The 24,187-nt window shown below is 46.5% G+C and overlaps 1 protein-coding gene across 1 annotated transcript in view; it reads right to left on the bottom strand.

Moving 5' to 3' along the window:
• LOC142881085 (ras GTPase-activating protein 1-like) overlaps positions 1 to 24,187 on the bottom strand; it is a 25,379-nt gene extending 1,192 nt beyond the window's left edge. The window contains exons 1-25 of the mRNA XM_076015135.1: positions 22,874 to 24,187; positions 10,868 to 11,020; positions 8,462 to 8,597; positions 7,859 to 7,929; positions 6,894 to 7,011; positions 6,729 to 6,760; positions 6,434 to 6,486; positions 6,157 to 6,307; positions 5,996 to 6,074; positions 5,770 to 5,893; positions 5,521 to 5,677; positions 5,316 to 5,403; positions 4,985 to 5,065; positions 4,105 to 4,262; positions 3,926 to 4,002; positions 3,650 to 3,822; positions 3,381 to 3,540; positions 2,920 to 3,062; positions 2,546 to 2,661; positions 2,342 to 2,428; positions 2,177 to 2,244; positions 1,814 to 1,902; positions 1,617 to 1,694; positions 1,368 to 1,502; positions 871 to 950 (exon numbers count right to left, since the gene is read on the bottom strand). Coding sequence (XP_075871250.1) covers positions 871 to 950; positions 1,368 to 1,502; positions 1,617 to 1,694; positions 1,814 to 1,902; positions 2,177 to 2,244; positions 2,342 to 2,428; positions 2,546 to 2,661; positions 2,920 to 3,062; positions 3,381 to 3,540; positions 3,650 to 3,822; positions 3,926 to 4,002; positions 4,105 to 4,262; positions 4,985 to 5,065; positions 5,316 to 5,403; positions 5,521 to 5,677; positions 5,770 to 5,893; positions 5,996 to 6,074; positions 6,157 to 6,307; positions 6,434 to 6,486; positions 6,729 to 6,760; positions 6,894 to 7,011; positions 7,859 to 7,929; positions 8,462 to 8,597; positions 10,868 to 11,020; positions 22,874 to 23,430 — 3,164 coding nt within the window. The 5' untranslated portion in view covers positions 23,431 to 24,187. The remainder of the gene's footprint in view (positions 1 to 870; positions 951 to 1,367; positions 1,503 to 1,616; positions 1,695 to 1,813; positions 1,903 to 2,176; positions 2,245 to 2,341; positions 2,429 to 2,545; positions 2,662 to 2,919; positions 3,063 to 3,380; positions 3,541 to 3,649; positions 3,823 to 3,925; positions 4,003 to 4,104; positions 4,263 to 4,984; positions 5,066 to 5,315; positions 5,404 to 5,520; positions 5,678 to 5,769; positions 5,894 to 5,995; positions 6,075 to 6,156; positions 6,308 to 6,433; positions 6,487 to 6,728; positions 6,761 to 6,893; positions 7,012 to 7,858; positions 7,930 to 8,461; positions 8,598 to 10,867; positions 11,021 to 22,873) is intronic.

Here is a 24,187-nt window from a genome sequence, read left to right as displayed (position 1 = left end):
ATACAATCAGAAGGAAAACAAAATTCAGCTCATCTCACTTATAAACTCATGATTCCAGCAAGAGAATTTATTAATATAAAATAACCATACTTTTCTGCAAGACTTTGTTTCAATCTAGAAAACAAGGAAAGATAAAAGGACAAATAGACAGAATTGCTAGTATCAGCACTTTGCGGATATTGTCACAACCTTTAGGATAAAATCAGTCAATCGCAGTATAAAAAGCATCATTGCTCATAATCCAGTTACAAGAAAGGTGGGCGGGGGCAGGGAGAGGAGGAGAATGAGGTGTTGGGCTGAGAACTTGCTTCTTCATGTCAGTTTCCTCATTGAGCAGGATGTGGAGGACGCGGGTGGGGCCGGAGAGGTGGTGGGGTGGGGGTGGGGTCACTTTGGCAACATGTGCTATCAAAACACAAACCAGGTACAAAGAAAACCTCTTGAACTCTTTTAATATTTGGCCCTCGACATGAAGGGAGTTAATTGTACCCGAGTCAGACTGCAGAACAGACAGTTCGAGGGGGGGAATATTGTTTTGTCAGTCACTCGTGCTTTTTGGATTTTCAATCTATTTGCCCTTTCAAGGAACTGTTTGTTGTACTCTGCTGCTGTTGTTGCATAGCTCTCTTGTGCTGCGAGATGGCGGGCGGGCTGGGGATGCATGTGTGGGCGGGGCGATCACACGAGGAACATGATGGATGGCGATGGGGGCGGGGTGGGAGGGGCGGAGCATGCGAACGCCTCCTTCTTGGCTGCGTTCCGGCGAAGGAGACTTCGGCGCGGGGATGGGATGATGGGAGGCGGCGGCGGAGGAGGAGGAGGTGGTGGTGGTGGATGGAGGAGTGGGGGGGAGGGGCGGTGCAGTACTACCTGTTGCTGTTGGACATGGCATACTGAGCCTGCTTCTGCTGGAGGAGCTCTGTGATGGCCAGCAGCTTTTTCAATACGTGCTGCAAGAGACAAAAAAAACCAAATCACATCAGACTGAAGCCCCGTTCAGACAGTATTATTATTATTATTATTATTATTATTATTATTATTATTATTATTATTATTAATAATTTTTTCAGTCTTTAATGTTATTATATGTTTTTGTGTAAATGTAAACATCTACCTATTTTCTATTTTTCTTATTTGTTTTATTCATGAAATGTAATATATTCGTTGTGTATGATCTTACTTCTTTTTAAGCACATCGACTTTACACTTGCTATGTGAAATGTGCTACATAAATAAATGTGACTTGACTTCTCGGATTTGAGAAGGAATCGGATTTGAATCGGATTTGAATCGGCGCCTGCAGTCTGAACGCAGCCTAATTTAGCGAGCGCGAGGAGCGGCGTGCACGTGGGCGGACGCTCTCTGACCTGCTGCGCTCCCCTCTCGTTGCTCAGCGTCCGCAGCTCGTCCGAGTGCACGGCGCACACCTCGTGCAGAGCGGCCAGGTCCCGGGACAGGTCCGTCCTAAAGTGCTCGGTGGCTTCGGGCAGGTCGGGGACGTTCTGACAAACATTTCAGGAGGGTGTTTATTTTTACTAACAAGAGGCCAGAAGACTGTTGAGGATTTTTCTTTTTTCTTTTTTTTCTTTTTTTTTTGAAGGGGGGGGTTCACTCACCCCCAACTCATCCAGAAACATGATCATCCTGTGTTTGTTGTTTTTGATGAAAGGGTTCACGCCCTCCATGTAGGGCTCCTGATTTTGGGAATTAAAGAGAAAAATCAGGAAAAACAATCCCTAAATTAAAAATTGTACGTTCCCGTTGCAAAACGTCCCAATGAAAACAATTTAAAAAAAAAAAAAAAAAAACTTACTTTAGCACCAAATTCAACCAGGTTGGCGAGGTTCTGGACTGACTTGGCCACCAGTGTGAGGGTCCTGCCGGCAGCAGATGAGGGAGGGTCTGCACAAAGAGACCAAGAATGAATGAAATAGAAACACTTCACGGGAAGAGACATTCATTTCATGTTTGGGTTTCATTTGTATATATTGTACCATTGTACTGAATTTGTATAATCGCCAAAGGCTGACTGTATTGCTGTTATTGTTTTGTCTTGTACAGTTTACTCACTTATTTTTGTGTTACCGGTACTTGATTTGTTAGCAAAGTGCTTATAAAAAGTTGTTATTTTTGTTATGTAAATTTTTTTTTTTTTTTTTTTTTTCTTTAAACTTACCTGCAATGATGTTGAACATTCTGGGGTTGAGGATGGCTGGACAGATCAGTCGTAGGAAGACGAAGCCGCTGGGTAAAGAATGACAGACGTGAACATGCAGATCAGATCAAAGCTGTAACCTCAACATTAGAATACACTCGCACTCCTTCGTCATAAACTGTTTACCTTACGACTCTCGTCCTCATGGTGGTGTTGGTGGGCCATTTTTGCTGCACAGACTTTTGCAGGCAGCCGTAGATGAACCTTAATGTCCTGCAAGGTTAATTGACAGAGGGCCGCAGTGAGTCTTTGGACTCGCACACACAGGATGACAGTGACAGTGACTGTACAATGTGTGTGTGTGTGTGTGTGTGTTTTGTTTGTTCTTACGGCGGGAGGATCTCAGCAGCCATGAAGATCTTCTCCACCAGCTCAGACAGGATGTTGAGGAGATGAGCCAGGTTCAGGTTCACATCTTCATTCTTTTCCAGTTTAGAAGGGTTTAGCTTGAAACACACAAAGCAAAGTTTGACATGGCTACAAAATGCTTATCACCGCCTTTGTCTTATTATCATCCTAAACCTAAAAGCAACGGGTTTACGCACTACGACATTCTTCCTCAATGTTTATAAAATCTGGACTTATTTTAAACGCTGAGGCTTCCTCATTGGTTCTAATGTCACCAATGATGTGAATGTGATGAGCCTTGCAGCTCAGATAAAGGAGAAGGGGGGGGGAGGGGGACGCCTCTGCGGGGCATCTACCTCGCAGGACTGCTTGCTCTCCATGATCTTGAGGATGGTGTCTTTGAGGGCGTGGTGGACGAAGGGTGTAGCCGTGGCCTTCATGTACTGCTCCATCAGAGTGCTGGCGAGGGTGGTCGCTCTGAACAATGTCGTGGCCTCATCTGGTTGGCGTGAAGGAGTACGGAAAAAAAAGCGGTTCATAAAATGAAAGCATAAAAGCATATTTTCACCACAGCTGCCAGATTAGATGCTTCTCACAGTGGTGAAAGAAAATTTTTGGACGCCTCGTGCATTTGTAATGCACTGTTTTGTACTAAGAATCAGTCAGAAGTCAGTTCAGTTCCAACTAAAAACAGTTTCTCCTGGAATTTGAGTTCAAAGTTGATATCCGAGATCATTGAACAAACCACACGCAAGTTCCACAAGTGAAAAGAAAGCAGTTCTCCGAGCAGTTTAATTGCCAGCCACGACTCTCTCACCTTCCATGTTTATCTCTCTGTCGTTGAGCGTCCTGAGCAGAGGGGCTTCGGCCTTCTCGTGCCTGAAGATCCTCAGGAGGAGGCTGGCCAACAAGGTGCGGTCCTGACCGCACACGTGGGCCAGAGCGTAAATGACGTGGAACTCCTTCTGCAGGATCATCTGCGGGGCACCAGCGGAGGGTTTTTTTTTTTGTTTTTTTTTTGTCATTTAAGGTGAAATACAGTGCGGCAGAAGAGCGAATGCAGAAAAATCAAAGATCGGCGCAGACCTCCTTGAACTCGCTGTACTCCTCTTCGGGCATGATCTTCTCCACCGAGTAGCGGGCGCGCACGCGCAGGGAGCCTGGCTCGATGCCCTTGAGGGGCACGTGGGAGCTGAGGGGGAACCACTCGTCGATCATCTGGCCCTTCTGCAGGCGGTTCAGCAGGCAGCGCATGAACACTGGCGGGAAGAGAGCGGCGGCCGTGAGGTTTCGACGCGAGGAGGAAAAAACCCGCTGGCAGACAAATTCAAAGCGCGGCGGCGAACCTCTTGGAGCACTTACAGATGTCGCTTTCTTTGCTCTTTTTGGTTTTGTTGCTCAGGCCGATTTCGAATCGGTTGATTTCACTGGACAAGTCACTGAGAGAACAGGAGGAGAGGGAGGGGAAGGGGGGGGGTGAGGTCGGAAGCCAGCAGGGATGAGTGCAGGTGTGAAGGACTGAGAGGAGGGGCATCACTCACTCAAAGTTAAACTCCTCGGTGAAGACGGGGTTCTGCCCCTCCCGCGGGTGCGTCTTGGCCACCTGCACACTGTTCAGGTAGATGTTGCAGTAAGGGCTGGCGAAATACTTGACGGGCAGCTTGTGGGCCTCCTCCACGTACAGCATCAGGCTGCTCACCTGCGGAGGCGGAAACACCACACGTCACATCAGAGTGCGTGAGAGTCAAATCGGGAGGCAGTTGGACAAACGTGAAGGATAATCGAGTTGACGGACTGTGTAGGTGCGCAAGGCGCGTTTCAAGCAACAGCGCTAAAGTGCACTTGGTTGATTAGACGGCACTTAGTCTGAGTGTCGAGCGTTGTGTGTTTATTGTCAGCTTTTATTACCGTTAAATGGTTGCAGCAACTTTGGAGAAGGGCGTTCATGGCACATCGCCCCGCAAGAACGAAGCTGTTCAGACTCAAGTGGAGGCACTTTGCAACTGTGCGCTGCCGCTATGTGTCGGAGTGATCGGCACTCGCTCAACAGTTCTCAATGCAAAGTGGACCAAAAGCGTGCGCGCCAAAGTCTTTGCTTTCATTCAATGCCTTGCGCTTGTTTTAATACCTGTGGGCCTGGTCGCCTACTGACCAACACAGTTCAGATGAGCCTTTCTCAACTGGTGGGGAGCTGTTCTGATTGGGTCGCGGCTTTGTGGACAATTTCCCTCTTTAAAAGGGATTTTAAAGCAGATTTACAGTATTCGTAGAGAAAATGTAAATGTGGGCTAATGGTTTTATTTTTGTGGAATAAATTTGGGTTGCGACTTCATTATTTTATGTCTCTCTCTCTCACACACTTTCTCACACACTTTCTCACAGACAGACAGACAGACAGACAGACAGACACACACAGCATACCTGTCTGAGCCTCTTGTTGGAGGGCTGCTGAGTGGTTTTCCTCAAATTACTGCAGAATGTTTGAAGGCATTTCATCCAGTCCTGCAAAAAAACAAAAAATAAAAAAACATTTCAATACAAGACAATCAACTGACTGTTCGCTAAATAAAAAAAAAAAAAAAATCTTCTTTGACAAACACAGATGCATCGCTTGAGCTAATCCAGCAGGCTTAGACGTTGTCTTGTACTTTACTGCAGGTCACTTTTTGGGATGAAGACACCTTTGTCCCTCTGAGCAAAGTGAACGGACACAGATGTGCACATGCTTGTGCAGCGTTTGTACCATAATCACCTGTGCCAGTTCTGGAGCCTCCCCAGCGAAGTAGAATATGTACTGTTCCTCGCTAAAGTGCTGGACAACAACCTGGAAACAGTTTGGCCTGGAGCACACGAGAAACAAGACCACAGGATTTAGACTTCAGACTTTAGATTGAGACCAATGTAAAGCCATGCAGTGCAGAACAAGTGTCCCTTTCAAACAGGACCTCAGAGCTCACCTGCCAAACAGACTGTCATGCACACCATACACAGAGCACACGCTCAGATCGATCAGCCCTTTGGGTTTGGTTGCTCTCTTTTCGCTCTCAAAGTAGATGAGCTGGGCGTCGGTTCCCTCCAGGATGAAGTAGAGGTTCTTCCACCGCTTGCCTTTGCCTGATGGCGAGACAGACCGGGTTAAATATAGATCCCCACCTGTCTGGCGCCCCGCGAGCGCCGCTCGCACAACTGCGCGCAACAGATTTCACCTTTGTTGAAGAGGAGGTAGCCTTTCTTGACAATGTTTTTGTAGAAAGCGTCTTTTGGTTTCCGCCTGATAGTGTTATAAATTTCTCTGCCATCGACCGTGTCGGTGAGAACTTGTTCCTGATGCTGCAAAAGGCGCAAATGAAAATGAAAAAAATAAGTAAATACATCTGTGAGTCACGCATCACGCTGACAAAAATCAATATGGGCAGTGGGGTGAGCGCCGACCTGCACGGACACCGGCTCTTTCAGGTTGTAGCCCTCCACGATTTGCTCTTTTTTGTAATGGTCGATGATGTCATCAACACTGGCGACGAGAGAGAATGGGTCAAAATGCACCGTCCACCTTTACAGGCCCTTTACTAGGTCATTAGAAAGCACGGCCGTACCTGTTGTAGTACCTCCCTCCCATCATGTACTGATTGTTGGGGGTGGGGGAGATCTTGAACCTTTGGATGTTTTCATTGGTGCGAAAGAACAGGGAGTAGTCTCCAGGGGTGTTGTCCGATGGTCGGACCAGAAAACTGCACACTTGGCCGACTTTGAGCGAAGGGGAAGCAGAAACAAACAAATAGGATTTTTTTTTTCTTTCTTTTTTTTCAAATCGAACTTGATTTTAATAATTCATCACTAGCGAATAAGGTCTAAGGAAAAGACGGAAGGTACCTGTCATCAGAAGGTTGTAAGCCTCTTGCTTGGTGACCTTTCCGTGATACCATCTGCCCAGTAGAAGAAACAGGAACAGTGAGAAAGGTTCATGGAATACAACTTACTTTTCTTTTTCTTCTTTTTTTTTCTTTTTTTGGGACATGTGGAATTATCTGTGTTGTAATTATCATTCAAATACAGATGTGGAGATCTGGAGATCAGACTTTCCATGGTATAAATTTAACCCATTTACTGGCACAAAGGAAACAGGAAATGTTCCCATTCTCATGTGAAAGCAAGAGAGACGGCTTACATTTTCCCCTCGTGTGGATCCTCCTCCCGCGCCTGAAAACATCACAGGCAAAATCGATCAGACCTCAAATCTGACAGGCGACTGACACACTGAATATGTTGCTTTTTTTTTCTTTCATGCTGACGTCCATCTGTGCATTCATTACACATCACTCTTTGTACTCACCACCTCCTCCACCAGATCCTCCACAATGAGGCCCTGCTCCTCCGTGCGAACGTTGGTCACCCACATCCAGCCATCATCCAGTTCATTGTGAACAATAAACATGTCCCCTTTGAGGAAGCTAGAGATGAGACAATGAAATGAAACAAGGTATTGAGCACACCAATTCAAATGGGACATTTATAGGATGGCAGCACATGCAAGGGAGTTTCCCAACAGCAGCTGAGCTCTTCTGTGTCACTATCATCTCCAGAATATGCAAAAAAAAAAAAAAAAGAAAAATCTAGTTCGAAGCAAATCTGAAAATCTCAGACCTTGTTGACCAGTTGCACAGAGACAAGGATTTGAGTTTGTGCTGTGTGTGATGACACACATTTACCAGCAGAGGTCTCTTCTGGCTTGTTTAAAAGCGACAGTGTGGCCGCTGTTTCTCCCCCTTCAGTGAAACCTGTGGCTGCCCGGCAGATTTGGGGTTGAGGTTGACTTGAGACAGATGTTTATCGGATTTAGGAAATTGGGGGGGGGCTGGTATCACCAGCCGCTGCTGCTGCTGCTGCTGCTGCTACTGGCACAGACAAGACTGTTTTTCATTAACAAGTCAGATGATGTGCTTTCCAGACTGCCATGAGTGGAGCAGCGTACCTCTCTACATACCAAAGGGAGGAAGACAAGGCTGCCTTTTTTTTCTTTTTTTTTTTCCAAGGAGCAACACGATGAAATACTGCAGGCTTCAGTTGAGGGGAGTCACTGTTGCTCATGTGGTCCAAAACAATTTTGACTTTTGCCCAAAATTATAAAAGCACAAACTGGAAAATTTTGATTTTTTTTGGGGCCGAGGTTGCACTGCTCAGAGCGGCGAACTGTGTCCATAAAGTACTTAGTGGAAACGACTTGATTACATTGTGAATAAAACACACTCTGAGGGATGTTTGAGGAAACTTGGTTCAGGTTGACAGGAAGAAACTCACCTGATCTCATCAGTATCTGGCACTTTGGTGTAAGGAAGTATGGCCCTGACTCTCCTCCTGTCTTCTACAGGCTGTGAAGGAAATGAACACAATGAAGTTTCACAAGTCTCAGTGTTGACAAGGACCTTCACACTGGATAACTAATCCTGATTGTCATCTCAAATACAGAGGGGGGGCACCCTAAATACTGTTTAATATCCACTTTCTTACTGCGGTTGTTCATTCTAAACATGAACATACTGCAAGCACAATAATTTGTATTGTGCACGCTGTTTTCTGTTTAGTTCTTTTGGTTTTTGAAGGGGAAAAAAAACAGAATAATAATCGCACATTATTGTGTAACCCAGAAAAACCAACACGCTTCACACTGTGCGTCTCACATTACGCTATCTGGGGGGCCTTTTGGAGAGACTTATTAAACGTTGCACAATTACAGTTCAACCCTGATACTATGAATCAAAGGGGTGAACAACGTTTGCACAAGGTGTATTTCCCAATCTGTCATTCTCCAAACCAGCTGCCAGGGGATAAGAGCAAACAACACCATGTAATGTCATGTCAGACAAGCCATGGAAAGGCTTCAGCTTCAGGATTCAGCCTCACCTCTGGGGGCGCCACCGGCGATAGCAGTTTCTCTCCTTTCAGTAGACACGACACATAGCTGTAATAACCAATCAGGTCTGACAGAGAGGAGAAACGCCGCCCGCCGATGTAATAGTCCCCGCACATGGCGATTATCCTGTAAGGAGAAGAAACAACCTGTGAAAAAAACTGCAAATATATCCTCAAAAAAAAAAAACACGGAACAGAAATACTTTTTTCTTGATTAAGCAACACTGAAACTCACTATCAGGATGTTCCATCTACGTTGTGACAGATTCAAAGTTGCAACTAGGACTGTCGTAACTCACCTTTCGTTGCGCAGCCGCTAATCTTACCTCTATGCTCATCGGCTGATTGGATCTCTAATTGAGGATTTATAAGAAAGCCATGTGAGCCGTTGCTCATTTTCTGCATGCGCATTCGAAGGACATAAGCCTTCTTAAGTGCAGGTGCCACGCAATTAACCTCGTGTTCATAATTCCCTCACAGACGGGCTGCCTCTATCCAGCATCTATGAGATCATGCTTCCACACTTGGCCCGTCTGAGTAAAGGGATGATGTAATTGTTACTTAATTAGGAAGTGCATTTCCTGGACAGAACAATTTCTCAGCGCACAGACGCCGGCAGGAAGATTCAGGAGTTTTTGGGAAGCATGGGAAGGAGCACAAGCTGAGAACGGCCGTAAATCGTATGACGTTCGGAAGAAGGGAATGAAGGAAGTGATTTAATTCGAGCGCGGTGGTCTACACAAGGACAGAAAAGCAACATTTTGAAGTTTTAATAACCACAAAGTCCCTCTTGAGAAATTTGTGACAATAACTACTGATACTAAAAAAAAAAGCAAGCAAAGTCACAGACCTTTTTTAATTCTTGTTCTTACTTTCCAACATCATTAGAGGATTTTAACATTATTGTTCTTTGTAAGCACAAAGCACTTCCACTTATGATGACCAAACTGATGATTTGGCTCTCATGATGCACCACATTACTGCTGAACACCAAACATCACTCTTCTGTCTCTCTCCTGAACCACACTGGTCAATTCCTGAAATAAACCCTCTGACGAGTGCCTGCAAGTCTCTCAAGCAATAACTTGTGTCAAGAAAAAGCAAGGCTCTCACAGTGTTTGATGTTAATCAGAAAGAGCACATTTTGTGTTTAGTATTTGCAGCTTGTGTATTGATGCACGAGTCCTCCTAGAGAAGGTGTAACACATGATTCCAGGGGGAGGACAAGACAGTTGCCTGTCCTGTCCTATTGACTCCCAGGATGGTGCATGCCACATAGCTGATAATGCACCCTCTTCTCACTTCACTTCGGCTTCACTGGCGTGTCATGCATGGAGGATTCTTGCGTGGCGTGAACGCATGCAAGCGCGTGCAAATTCATGGGTTTCCCCCCATAAGCAGGCACTGGACGTGCATTAAAAAGAAGACGCTAAAGAGATTCTGCTGTTTCTTTTGACAGTCTGCGATGCAGGCGGATTTCAATGGCCCAAAAGGGAAGGCCAAGGAAACCACAAACCAACCGAAATAGAGAGAAACAAACCTCCGCTTCATTATCAACTCATCTCTGAGCTTTTACCTCATTACAAGCTTTTCTTATTTCAAAGTTTTGCAAAAAAAAAACGTTTGCGACTGCATGTTGGCTTAAAGCAGCTTTAGGTAACTTTTCGACCTTAAAATTGTGATTCCAAACTCAGTAAAGCAGTACGTAAACAATTAATAGGATCAATGGTGCCGCCTCGGCAGCGAGAGGGGGGGTTGTGCCACAGCGGCTGCAACTGCACTGCGTGACTTTCAAGCGCGACCCGACACGCCGGACAAACCACTTTACGGCAACGTCACACGTTTATTTAGAGGCGGTTTTACATACTACTATTACAAAAACATAAGATTGTAAAATGACAGAATGGAACCCAATAAGTAACCTCGATGAAAGATGAAGTAATAAAAGTGCTGAACGTTTGCTACAACGTTATTGTTAATGTCTGCTTTGCATTTCATATCGGTGTTTTTCCTGAACACATAGGAGCGCTCCAGCTCGGCGACTGTTTGAATTTTCCCACATCAATAAACTATAGAGCTGCAGCGTGTTTACTTGGTCACTTGGCCATTTCCACCCAAAGTTACCTAGAGCTGCTTTAATCATATCCGTGTAATCATATCCCATAATACCATGGTTCATGTCCCTTTCTGATGGTGACACGCTAAGAATTGTGCACATGCAGGATGACCAGCAGATCTGGGAAGTGTGCGGGAGACAGCGGAGCCGATCGTTCCAAGTCCCAAAACCCTCAGAGGCTGCTTCACACATTTTTACACAACACGTAACTGAGTGGCTCAAAACACTGATCACACGTTCAGGCTCACACGCAGCCAAGTCTCCCGCTACAGCAGGCGTACCTGAAATGGTTGACCGCGCTGTTCATGCTGAGGAAAGACAGGACAAAGGAACCGGGCCGGCGGTCACTCTCCCTGATGAGGTAGCTGCCAGGGTTCCGCGCCTGGCGCAGCCGCTCCTCTGCGATGGTTCGGTCTAGCTTGCCATGGTACCACCTGGGAAAAGATTGGAAAATCCAAGCGTTAGGAATCAGAAACACATCGCCGGCGCCGGCTCCCATCACGCTGCGCTGGAGACGGAAAGAAAACTGATATTCAGTTGATCCGCCTTTCAAGCAGAATGATTGGTGCAGTTCTCTTTAATGTCATACATATATAAAAATGACCTGAATGTGGCAATTGGGATGATTACGTTATCTATTTCACGTGCCCATCTAGCAGAATCTGATCTGTCTGGAAAGAAGAGGCGAAACTTGGAGGGTGAATGGGCAAACCTGTCTATCACAGGTAAGCAGACCAACAAGATGTGTTACCAATGGGACCATTTGGGACAAAAGTGGAGGTACGAGAGCGATACTTGCTCTCATACCCCTTTATTACAATACATTTTACAATTTAATACAGCTAGAGGATCCTAATTATCATCATGCCTATAAACACTTGTATACTAACTGATCACAAAAAAAAGATTTAATATAATCCCCATGAGTCAAACCCAGATAGGAAGAACAGATTGCGTACTAAAAGCAAATAACAGGAATGTACCAGATACCAAATGCCCTTTTCTAAAGTAAGCAAAGCGTTTGACACGGCGTACTTTCAAAATAAAACAGAAACTTTTGGAGCAACAACACTGGTGAAATTCTCAGCGGCTGAACTCTGCCGCTGTTGAACTTGAATGCGGCCTCGCCAGCTGAGGTAAAAGATTAACATGCTTCTCCAAATATAGGCCATCAGCGCTTCTCTCGACAGAGAAGCAGTGGCTTGAAAAACATCCAGCCGTAAAAAGATGAATGAGGTGCTGCAGCAGCGCTGCTCTCAGGGGAGCCAGAAGGGCTCACTCTGGTTTAGGGCGAGGAGGTCTCGGCTCGCAGAGAAAACACAGAGACGTCTACTACTACATACAGCAAGCTCTGGAGGAGGCTTAATAGGAGAGACGGAGAGTTAAGTGTCCAGGATGGGGCTTTGAGGGGATTTGGCTGATGAAGAGGATGAATGTGAGTGGCTGGAGAGGGAGGCTGAGGAGCTCTTGAGTTGGTCGGGAGGCTGGAGGGAATAATACCGAGTTGGAACAGAGGGAGCGAACAATGACATGGCAGTGCTGGGCACAGCACGCTGCATGTCTGTCGTGTCCACGGTGCAAAGTATAAGCCCATCCAGTTACGCACAGTGCACGCAGGGCTCAAGTCAAGCAAAAGCGTTTGAGATCTTCAAAACGTCACTATTAACTGAACCATAAAACTCCTGTCATTACTTATTTATTTATTTATTTATTTGTTTATTTTAAAGGCTCTGAAAAAAATTTGATATAGTCTTGTAAAATATGAAATATAATTGCACAGGTCACTGCTCACTCCGGAATTTATGTTCTGCTTTTTTGAACCAACAAAGCCCCAAACCACTTCTCACTTTCAAGATCCAAAATTGACATTTCAAAAGTTCCTGATGGACTGGAGAACAACAACCAAACTCATGTACACATGTTTAGATTACACTTGATTTCTATTGTCATTCAGACACGGAATAAAAAAAAACACGGCAGAAGGAAAAGTGTTTCACAGGACGGGTGATAATAACGGAGACGCTCAAGGACAGCCACCACAGTCCTAGTTTTTTTTTTTAAGCAGCAAGAACTACAACAAAGACTGTGAAGGGGGAAGCAAGCCATGCTGGAGGTCTCTCGTTTCTGTGTTTGACGTGACGGAGGTGTCAGAGAGATCTAGAAGTAGCTCTCGGAGCAGGCGAGGAGAAGGAGAGACACCAAAGAGGTCAAGAGCTCCACCAGACCAGGCGGGGGCGCTGCATCAAATCACAGGAGTGCCATGATCATGAAAACCGAGGACTTTGGAAAACGGATTATGCAGCTAACTTTAAGCTTTTCCATCATCTGGCAACAAAGCTCAGTGTCGTAGCAGCACAGTAGTGGCAGTATCTGTGCCAAAGCTGCGAAGTTCAATAAAATAATTTGGTTCGCATAAGGTCAAGAAATAAAATCCGGTGAATATTAACCAAAAGCAAATTAAAAGCCGCAGACAAACATGCAACACATTCACAGACTGCTGCCCCGAGTCACGAGGAACCAGTGTTGCTACGATACAAAAATAACTTGGGTGCGATGCCCAAAATATTTTAATAATGACACTGATACGATACCACAAGGCAACCTGGTCTGATGGTGAGGCGCCACTGCAGCCCTGAATTTAAGCAGTATTAGAACTCTCGCCGTACTTGGCCCCTCGTGTCCAGTACGTCAACAGGCCACGGACGAACGGCGAGGCCAAATTCTGTTGCGTTGGCAGTCGTGTTTCTGGTTCTGCTTCTAGCCACGAAAACCAGCAGTCGAATGGCCAGCAGATCAGTTCATCAGCCTCGGCCAAAACACACACGTTTTCAACAGGATGCTAGAACACTAATGAGAGCTTGATGTGGCTTTCATTAGTGTGAAAGCTACATCACACTCAACTTGATATAGAGGTGTATCGCAAAGGTGCAATGGAAACCCATTTTCTGCATTTACACGTCAGCGGACGTGACGTGCGGGGTCACGTGACCAGTTCACTTCAAGTGAAAACGGCGCGTTATGTTTGGACGGAGGAGGAGACGGAATATTTTTTTTTTTTTTTACAAGGAACCAAAGAGAAAAATATAACAACCATTCTTCAGCAAACAAATTACGGCTTCTGCGTTACACACGATTCAATGGAAACGCCTGCAAATCGCAATTGTACTTTGTTTTATTTCACGAAAAACTGTGATGTAAACGCAGCCAGTGTGGGCCTGCGGTAAACTGGCAACGTCCAGAGTGGAACCCCGCCCGGCCTCGGTCCCGATGAAAGTGGAGACTGGTTCCACTGTTGGCGATCGGCAAGAATCACAACGACAGGTGAATGTTAAAACAAAAGTGCAAAAGTGCACAGACAATACACTTTTGCCTCGAGCGGTATTGTACGGATTCACCGTTATTTATTTTGGATCGCAGCCAACTTGAACAAAAAGCCGGCGTTTCTCAGCTGCAGGGCTGCGTTCTGTTTCCCAGCGTACCCACAGAGGCTCTGCCACGGAGCGCCTCCGGGTGATCTGCATTATTCACGTCGTCTTGTTTATTTAGTTAACAGCAAATCCAACGCATTTACCCCCCGCCCCCCGAAGCCAACAGTGACTTTGGTGTTTTGTTTTCCAATCATACGTCAGCTTGCTTGACACGTCCTGCCTGAGCTGCGACGTGCCACTCTTTGTACATCACACCTCAAACTGGAGACACGAATATTTACGAAACAGCCAGGGAGGGAGTTCCAATGTTCAGACGGCGAGCGGAGGCCGCGGTGGCGTTGAAAGGATGCAGCGCTGCCGTCGGCTTGAGGAATGGCGCCTCATGTCAGGGCATGAACGGCGAACGGCGCGGGTGACGTCAGGCGTCTGTCCTGCGTCGACATTCGGCTCGGGGAAGGAATTTATCTGCCTTCCGCCACTGAGCTCCACTTCTAAACTGAGCGACTGCTCGTGCAGGGCCAAATAAATGGGTATTTCTATGCTAGCTTTGCAATATGTTCTGATCTGGGACCTTTCTGTGTCTGTGTGGGTTCTCTTTGGGTTCTCCGGCTTCCTCCCACAGTCTAAAAACAAGCATGCGAGGTGAATTGGGATCTCTGAATTGACCACGAGTGTGAGTGTGAGTGCGAATGGTTGTTTGTCTCCATGTGGCCCAGCGATGAACTGGCGCCTTGTCCAGGGTGTCACGCTACCTTCACCCAAAAGACAGCAGAGACAGGCTCGAGCAGACCCCCGTGAGTCTGAGTACAGTATTGAAACCGGATGGTTGGATGGACAGAAGCACATTAAACCAGGAGAGCAGTTTCAGTCTCCGCACGTCGAGGCCCGCGAGCAGCGCGTGACGCTAGGCTGAGTTAAAGGCAGCGCAGCGATGTGTGTCACGCCGTCATGAGCAATATTGTTGCATGTAGCTGAAATTAAACATGCCCGAGCCTAGCGAGCTCGGGAGACTTGCCAAACGCAGAGGTTTGGCGCTTTTTTGCGAGCGCGGCGTCGTGATTTACTGTGTACACAAACCTCCTGGCTATATTTTTTCAGGCCGAGTGGCTTCAGAGTGTTGCATCACGAAGGCTATGACTGCGCCGGCATTCAGTTTTGCGGATTATGTTGAATCGCATTCCTGTGAATCACGCTCGTTCAAATGCTCTGTGTGTGTGTGTGTGTGTGTGTGTGTGTGTGTGTGTGTGTGTGTGTGTGTGTCGTTCTGAGTCAAATTTGAATATGACCAGAGTGTTAGACAGCGCTTTGATACGTCACAAATGGCTTCAAGAAGATATGTTTACTCATCAACAAGGAACGATTAAGAGGGGAAAAAAAAAAACGATCCCAAAATGAGTTGCTGATGAAGACGGATGCATTCCGTACCCACCCCACTACACAGGAAAAACTTCAAAACGTTCTGCTTTATTTGGAAGGTGCCACTAATGATTCACCTCGGTATGATAATTACACAGAGCTGCAAACTAGACATACTTCATCACTGCTTCACACCGGAAGTCAAAGCCGAGACAACTCAGTCTAGAGTGAGCAATCTCACCTGGTCCGTTCTTAAACACCAGAGGCACTAAGAGGTAATTAGAAAAATTAAATTGATTTTGTTTCATGAGAAGCATAATCGGCAGCAAATTCATTTTAATGAAAGACATTAACTGAATGACACAATCGTGTTTATTATGTTTACTGTTAGTAGGCACCTGCATTAAAACACTCTCAAGCTAATTTAACAGCTGATAACATAACGGTCATTGTGTAACTTTGTAGCTTATCATCTGTTCAGTCGATTAATAACTTTAATAAATGATGGATTAACTGGCTATCGAAGGCCAAGACGAGAAAGAAAAAGCGCTGCTAAATGAATTACAAAAAATATTTTTGCATGATGAGATGTTTAATCAGATTGTCATCAGAAAAGCATTTAAAAAAACAACAACCCAAGGGTTGCTTAACAAATGATGGCATTGCCGTGATGAAAGCTATAAACCCTCTTCAAATGAGGACACTGCATACTGACCAAAATCATTCAAGCATTAAACACTTTAAAAAGTAATGATGCCCAGAGTATGTTGGGACAGGCTTTACCTTTAAATAAGCAGAATTAATGGATTTGTGGAGGCAATATGTATACTTGTTTAAACTAAGTAGTGTTGTATGCTGACAAAATATACCAACGATGAAACATTTGTGCATCCACATCCATCCACTTCGCGGAAGTCCTTGTTGAGCCCTTTCTGACATCCATTTTTCTTTGACTTTTCTGGGGCCAAGTCTTTGGGAGGTGACGCTAACAGGGGCTGACGGATTGCTGTGACTTAAGTGAGTTGGATCTTCTCTCTTCATCAGTCTGCCTGTCTCCTCCGATGCTCTTTTGTGATCTTTTGCTCCCCAGTTTATGTCATTCTACTACATCTCCTTCTGTTTTGATGGATGCAGCGGCACTCCAGCATCTCCACAGACATCCTGTCTGCCCTTATCAGCGTCAGAAACGAATAAAAAAACATTGCATTACGGCACATCTGCAATGCACCTCAATAGAAAGCTACCAACTTACTGGAGGGACCATTGTGCACAGTGCCTTTCATGGCCTCTCATGACCTCTCTGCACCTGCAGGATTTGGCGCATGGCGCCAATGCATCGTGCAAAGTTCGACTTATGAACAAAAGCAAGAGCTTACAGAGGCACAGATTTTCTTGATTGACGAAAGTTTGAGCATAGTGAGCTAAAGTGGTATACGGAGAGTAGAGTCACTGATAAAAGAATCTAATAAACGTGAAGTTGCCCAGAAACTCACAGTCAAGAAGCAAAAGCAGAGAGAAGTGTCTGCAAGCTCAGAATCAGGTATTAGTCTCAGTCGGAGTCGACCGCGCCAACTTACGCAGAGTTTGCCTTCTGCTGCATCTCCCCGGTGTTTCCTCAGGTCCTACCAGGAGCACCCAGTCCACCGACGTGCCCGCCGCTCGGCCCAGAACTGCCAGCGCCAACGTGCAAAGCGCAGCGACGGCGGCGGCACGGAATCCTCAGGAAGCATGACAAGGTGCCGCCGCTGCTCCCCTGACACGGTCACCTGCCATCAGTGCGGCCGACGAGAGACATCGGGAGGAACAGGTGAGCCCACGCCGACACACAGACCGCATCCGAGCGAGTCGATCTCCGCTGAGTCACCCCGAGAAGAAACTGAAGGGTCGTGAGGCTCCTTTCAAGTTGCTCTTCCTGAGACAGAGGGAAAGTGCAGCACCGCACCACAGGAGCCCACCTCAGACTTCTCCTACTCTCCTCTCCGCCTCTCCCTCATCAAGCCACTCACCAGATGCATGCTGCCGATTGGCTCCCCCGAGCACGGGGGAGCAGCGAGGGCAGGGAGTGGCAAATGCGCGCGCGCTCAGATGGCCGTGGGACCGTACACCCAGATGCTGCCCATGCAGACTCGGATGCACAGAGCACGCATTAGTGGAAACAACCGACACAACCTTGTGACCTACAAAAGTGTTAGAGTGGCTCGTCTGCCGGCGCGAGGCTCGTTCAAAGATTAAAACGCAGTGACCTCGACTTCATTTACCTGCAGAAATCTGCAGTTGGAAACGCTCCCACTGTTCCACAGTTCCACTGTACCATTTGAATGTAAAGCTTTATGTTTGGTTAATTTGAGCACTAAACAGATGGTCGACAATATTATGCAGTGTCTGTCTGAGGTTTTAATTATAAAAAGATAAAAATTGAAGGAAAGAAAGAAATGAGAGATTAGTTTATCTGCAGGTTGTATTCAGCAGGTAATTGTTTGTTTTAATTACTTCACACTGCATTTTCCCTGAATTTAAAGTAAGATAGCGCAAAAAAAAAGGGAGAAAGAGCTGTGCCAGGCGGAACACTTAACTTGGCATTGGGGTTTAATATTTTTAAAACTGTTAATTAAACTTTGAGGAGTGCGAGGACGCCAACATCGCGCCGCATTAAGTGAGCGCTTCATTTTATTCTGGATCAATTCTTTCCCGGGCATTTGCATGCTGAACAAAAACATCCTCCAATTGCAGTACAGAATGAATGTCAAGTCACCCAACAACAGTGACATCAACAACAATGGCTGACAAGCACATTATCCGTGGCTCTCCGCGCCGAGCCTGACTGGAAATGGACACCAATTATGAGAATGACACCGCTTGCAGCAACATATGGCCAAGCGCCACCGATCGGAAGGGCTCAGGGGTCAGGCAGCCGCTGCTCGGTCTCCTCTGACGAGGGGCCGCCATCCGTAGAGGAGCCTGCAAACCGTCCTCCGCCAACTCCCCTAAAATACACCCAAAACAAAAACCGCTAAAAATGACTGCAATCATCCACCTCCAGCGCACCTCGCTATGCGGAAAAGACATTGGAGTGAAAAGCCACGGGCACTGTCAAACACAAACCAGAATGCCTCCGAGGATCCTGTTAAGGCCACAATGAGCGGCTCGGAAGTCTTGAAAACAGGATGCAGGAGAGAAAAGGCAGGGCAGTGTGGGTATTGGAAGGGCATGACAGGATATTGCACAACGGCCTGAAAATGCATGGAAACCATAAGCTTCACCTTATCAATGCTTAGCGCGCCGATTAGACTTGTAAAAAGGGATTGCTATTTAAATGAATGGGTCTAGCGCCCCCTATCAGCAGATTGGGCCTTCTAGACGCTCAGATGGGGAACAATAAGCCTTTTTTTGGGGATTTGTTGCTCTGTTTATATAAACTACATTGTGTAGAGTCACGCGATCGCGCATGGATTCTTTAATTACTGCGGGGCCTCGTCGGCCCCCGTGACTCCAGCTGTCCGGTGGAGCCGCACTGCGCTGCGCTGCGAGAAAACATAGCCGCTGGGTGTTGACAGATGGCGCGGAGCGGAGCGGAGCAGAGCAGGCACCAGCCCTGCCGCTCCAGAGCGAACACACACGTCCGGCGGAGTCAGGAGGAGACGTGTGCGCACGTCGAGGCACGTGGGGGTGACAGTGCTTTCACCTGCAAATATCTCGTTTTCGTGACCGCCGCCGAAATCCAATGGCGTGCCTTTCCCCCACTGTGAGGAACAAAACTCAACTCCACTGTGCACTTGAACGCATGTTTTGGTCGTGACGCGTGCTTAGTTTGATGATACTGAAAATAACTTCCGCACAATCATTTTGTTGAGAAGTAACACCGTCAGCGACAAACATCGGAACTTTTTGAGGGGGGGAAAGCAGTTACAGGTCCAGTCGAACTAACAGTGACAGAAACCAGACCAGCATTTTTCTCCTCGTTAGGAAACGTTGTACGCAGGGCATGCAGGGTTATGCTACACAACACGAATTCCATTGTCTCAATCACACCACAGAGGCAGCAATTAGGTAGTGTGCAGACTAAATTTACACGGCAGTTGCGTCGACGTTTCCACAACCGGCTGCTAATCCGTTAAACACATTCACACAGCCGCTGATCTTTCAAATCCAACTTTGCTTTACCCCCCTTTTCTCCCAACTCCTGAGGGAAACCCTTTACGACTTCAAATCCTTGCTAATCTCCGTGGAAACTCAAAATCAACGACTCATTTCCCAACATGCTGTTTGTTTAAGCCCGTGCACTTGGTTGGGGAGCAGGTAGCGGCGCCCCGTTGGAGCCGCAGCACATTTCCACTCTCGACTCTCCGCCGGGGCTGACGAGGCGGCCGAATTCTCCCGACAGTGACACAAACGCGCCAGCGCACTTTATGAATGAATGACTCGGGTTTTCACAGAGGTGGGAATGAAGTTGTCCCCTTCACCGTGGTGCACAACAGTGCGGAGTTGTTGTTGGCGGTTGTTGTGCAACACGCACTGGCGGGACCTTTTCCAAACAGTGCGGATGACTTGCAGCGCTGCGCGCCCGTGTCGCACCTCGCTGGCTGCGAAATAACTCAGAAGGAATACAGGATCAGCCTTGGGAGCAGGAGCTCGCAGACAGCAAACACGGCTAAGTAAAGAGCTGAAGGACTGGGATGAGAATGATAGTCATCCAGGGCAGTCAGCTGTGAGGACAACACCCATAGCTGCTGGGCATAAATTTGCCAACCGTGTGTGTTGTTGTAAAAAGGAGAGAGAGACAGAGAGAGTGAGAGAGAGAGAGAGAAACAAAGATAAAAAATAAAAAAACTGCAGGATTAGTGCATACTATATACTATAGGTCCATATGTGGCCATTAGTTTCAGCTTTATGCATCTGGGGCAAAGCCGTAATCAGGTTATGGTGACTATGATGCATTTTGCCTAAATCACAGTGGATCAGATTAGCCATCGTGTATATGAGACGGCAGCGCTCGCTCAGGGCCCACAGATCAGCCGCTATTAAAGTGAAGTGGAAGTCCCTCCCTGAAGTTAAGGGCAGACCCTCCCTATAAGTGGGTCGTCGTTACAAGGCAAAACACAGCACCTCTTAATGCGTCTTCCCGCAGCAGGCAGGCAGACAGACGGATGGACACGGGTGAAAAAACAACAAATGGATGCAGCCGGCGCGGTGGCATGTTCGCGCCGTGCTCTCACAGATATGCCTCATTCCATCTGACGCGGGCAAAGTTCAACATCCATAAAGGCGGCCAGGGTGGAGCGCATTTCTGATAAACTCGCACTTCGCAGCACCTACCAGGGAAACTGCGGGCTAATAATAACCAGCGAAAAAAAGAAAAATGGAAGGCATGCGGTCGAGTGTCTTGTGTAATTCATCACTGAAACGGGCTACTTAACAAAACCGCAAACCTGCAATAGAGGAAACACTTGTGTTGTCTGTGACTTACACAACAGAGTGAAATAGAACATCTCAGTCGGCCAGGGCAAGATTTTTTTTTTTTTTGCTTTGTTTCCTATGACCTGGGCAAGACATATTGGGAAATATATTTCTGAGAGTGAAACGGCAGAACCCTTTAAAAAAAAAAAAAAGAAAGACAAAACCAGAAATGAATTCCACAATTTGCGATTCATCTTTGTTGGCAGCCTTTAAAAAAGGATTGAAATGTAAAACACTGTCAGCAATCTGAATTCCCAAAGATCCCAGTTCAAACAACACTTTACTGACAACGCTAGTTGTTAAGACTGATTTTTCATCTATACGTAATTATTTATTTCTTTGAGTAGACATGCTTTTACTGCAGGTAACATAAAAAGTTGCTATCACATTGGATTCTGTCAAACGGAGCAAAACAGAATAGTTTTTTTTTTTTTGGGGGGGGGGGGGGGGCTGGGGGGGGGGGGACTTCCTAAAACTTCAGATACCACAGACGTCCAATAATTTCTGGCAGGATGTCATGGCCCTGACCAATACTAATTCTCCACAGTAGTAAAATAGGCAAAACCTAAGATTAAAGTATAGCTAATTTAATTTTTTTTATAACTTGGAAATGCCAGAGTGGAAAAATGATGGCCCTCCTCTGGCTCAGTAATCATGCAGACAGACACAAGTTGGCCCTAAAATAAGAGCTGAATCCACAATCCGGACCAATGACTTCCATATCTTACAGTCAGTGTAAGAGAAAGCTCAGCACTTCTCTCATAAGGCTTTAACAAATGGCAGGGCCCTTTTTAGGTTATTACAACATTAGCACAAGGGGGCCTGGTCATGCGCTTGTTTGCATGCCTCTTTGCAGTGGTGACAACGTTATAATAATCATAATATCATAATAATGTACAGAAAAGTAAATTAGGTAAGTCAAGTCGACGTTAATTGGAGGATTTTTAATTAATGGAAAAGTGACTGAATTTAGAAGTAGGGCCACTGTGAACGACTCACAAGTCGAACACAAAAGTGGGAGTGACTCCAGTATGTCATTTTAGAATAGCAGACCTATATTGGCAATGACAAATTAAACTGCATGTTTTTCGACAACATGTAAATACACAATCTATATTAAAATGAAAGGGTGTCCAAGTCACCCAAGGACTAAGACTGAGGTCATCATACGTTGCAGCTTCACTAAACTACTGGCAATGAGTAAAGTTAATATTAACCTGGAAGTGTAAACAAGAATTAACAAGTTTGACAGGACAGTGTGGCTGCTTCTGCTCTGAATACTGAGTCTACGTCTGCAGGTGTTCTCAGGCCCAGACTCCTCCAGACTGAAAATAGCCACCTGTCACCTGCAACTCCTCATTAAAGGAACTCGCATAAGCCATGGGCCTCTCACCATGCCTCCATATCAAAACTGACCATACATTTTTATTTATTTTTTTATACAGGAAGCTGATCATTTGGTCTTTGTAGTGTCAGAGGATCAGAGATTTGTCTGTCTTGAATTAAAAAAATAAATAAATGTGTCACTTTTTTTTTTTAATTCACTTAAATCTAGTGACGTGTATGCATAATTATGCTGAAAATGCTCCTTGTTCATTACCAGGGCTGTAGCTTGTTAATTACCTTGTTTTGTTCTTTGTGTTCTACAGTACTACTTAGCCATAACCCGGTACATGATGTGCCATTAAACCCAGCCAAAGTGTCCTATTACGGTTATTACGACAGATAGCAACACTTTATTTTATATATTATTAAAAAAAAAAAAAAAAAAAAAAAAAAAAAAGTAGAATAAGTTTACAGGACTTGAGTAGTTTTTTTTTTTGCCAGACTTAAACCTTTAGGGTGGTTTTTGTTTTGGGTGGGTGGGTGGGGTTTAAATCACCCAAAAAGACTGGAACTGACGTGAGCACACAAACAGGTCACCGAGTGAACGTGAAGAACGAAAGAAATGATTCATAACTCAAATGTTAACAGGAAGGAAGTGAGCTCGACATAAAGGAAAGTGTTCTTTGTCAATAGGGACGGGATTTGTAATTTCAACACACTTACTGGTTAGTGGGAGGTGCAGACAGTGGGAAGACCACCTCTTCTTCCTCGTATTCGGGTCCATCCTGCATGTCCCCTTCATCCACGGTGCCACCGGGCCCCCCGCAACCTGGAGGGGGTGGCGGAGGAGGTGGCAGTGGGGGGAACGCAGTGGGCCCATCGGGGCCTGTTGATGTGGGTGAGGTCCGACTAGCTGGACCCTCCGATGTGGGAGAGTGGCTGACGCCGCTCACCGTCCCTGAGCTCGTTCCTTGGGAAACTGAATGTCCAACTCCTTCTCGTCCTCCTGCGCTGCCAGCTGAGGACAGCGCTGCTCCGCTTGAGTCCCCAATAGACAAGCTGTGGATAATGCTCATGTCGGGAAGTGAGTCCGGAGAGGTGTTAGAATGTTGGCGGAGGGTTGGTGGTGGTGGTGCTTGTCGCAGGTCCGTGACTCGCACCCTGCCCGAGTTGGGATAGTAAGGGAAAGGGGCCGTCTCCGGGCCTCCTACGCCTGCCACCCCTGTCCCTGTCGTGACCGAGCCCGTATCCTCACTGCTGACCTCCGCAGCCATCATCATATCAGGAAAAGAAGAAGAGGGGAGAACGTCCAGAAGGGAGCCTGCCCTTCCCCTCTGTACTCGCAATACTCCTTCAGCGTTTGGGCTCCGAGGAAACAACGGCAAAAGTTTCTGAAAAACGTGTTTGGCTAGCCAGCTAACGTTAGCCGACGAGCTAACTTAGCTTCTGTGGCTCCAATAGCGGGCGGCAGCGCTCACCTCGCATTCGCTCGCTGTGAAATAGCCGAGCTAAGGCTAGCGGGATAGCTAGCAGCTCCGAGACACTTGATGAGTTCTCGCTTGCTATGTCTTCATTGTTTCCTGAGTTTAAAGTTGACGCGGCGACGCAATCGGGCAACCGACATTCGAAAAAAATTAAATAGAGTGCCAGTCTCCAAGTATTTCCTGGTTTTCCCTCTGTTCGGACGTCACCCTCGGCACCAAGTGGACCACTTGTCGTGGAGTGTTGTTTTATTGTCGCTGTAGAGAGTAACCCCCGTCTTTTTTCCAGTGTTGTTGTTTTCTTTCCTTTCGACTTTCCAGCCGCCCTCTTGCACAGTCCACCAACGGCCCAGCCCCTACCGCCCGAATCCCGTCACGGTGTGTTTTTCGGCGCGGACTATCATGTCGCTAACCGCAGTAAATTATTCTTGCGCATACGAGCTAAGTTCGCCTTTATTCCTGGGTTTCGGAGCTGGTGCCTTGCCCGCTGCTGCGCTGCTCTTTCTCCCCTCCCTCCTCCAGCTTTCTCTTCATTCACTAAGCAGACACGGCCAAG

This window comes from Nelusetta ayraudi, unplaced genomic scaffold, assembly GCF_046127955.1.
Source record: "Nelusetta ayraudi isolate G7.1 ecotype Tasmania unplaced genomic scaffold, CSIRO-AGI_Nayr_v1 ptg000181l, whole genome shotgun sequence".
Lineage (NCBI taxonomy): Eukaryota > Metazoa > Chordata > Actinopteri > Tetraodontiformes > Monacanthidae > Nelusetta > Nelusetta ayraudi.
The sequence above is the reverse complement of the archived record's forward strand: the minus strand, read 5'-3'. Positions and strand labels throughout refer to the sequence as shown.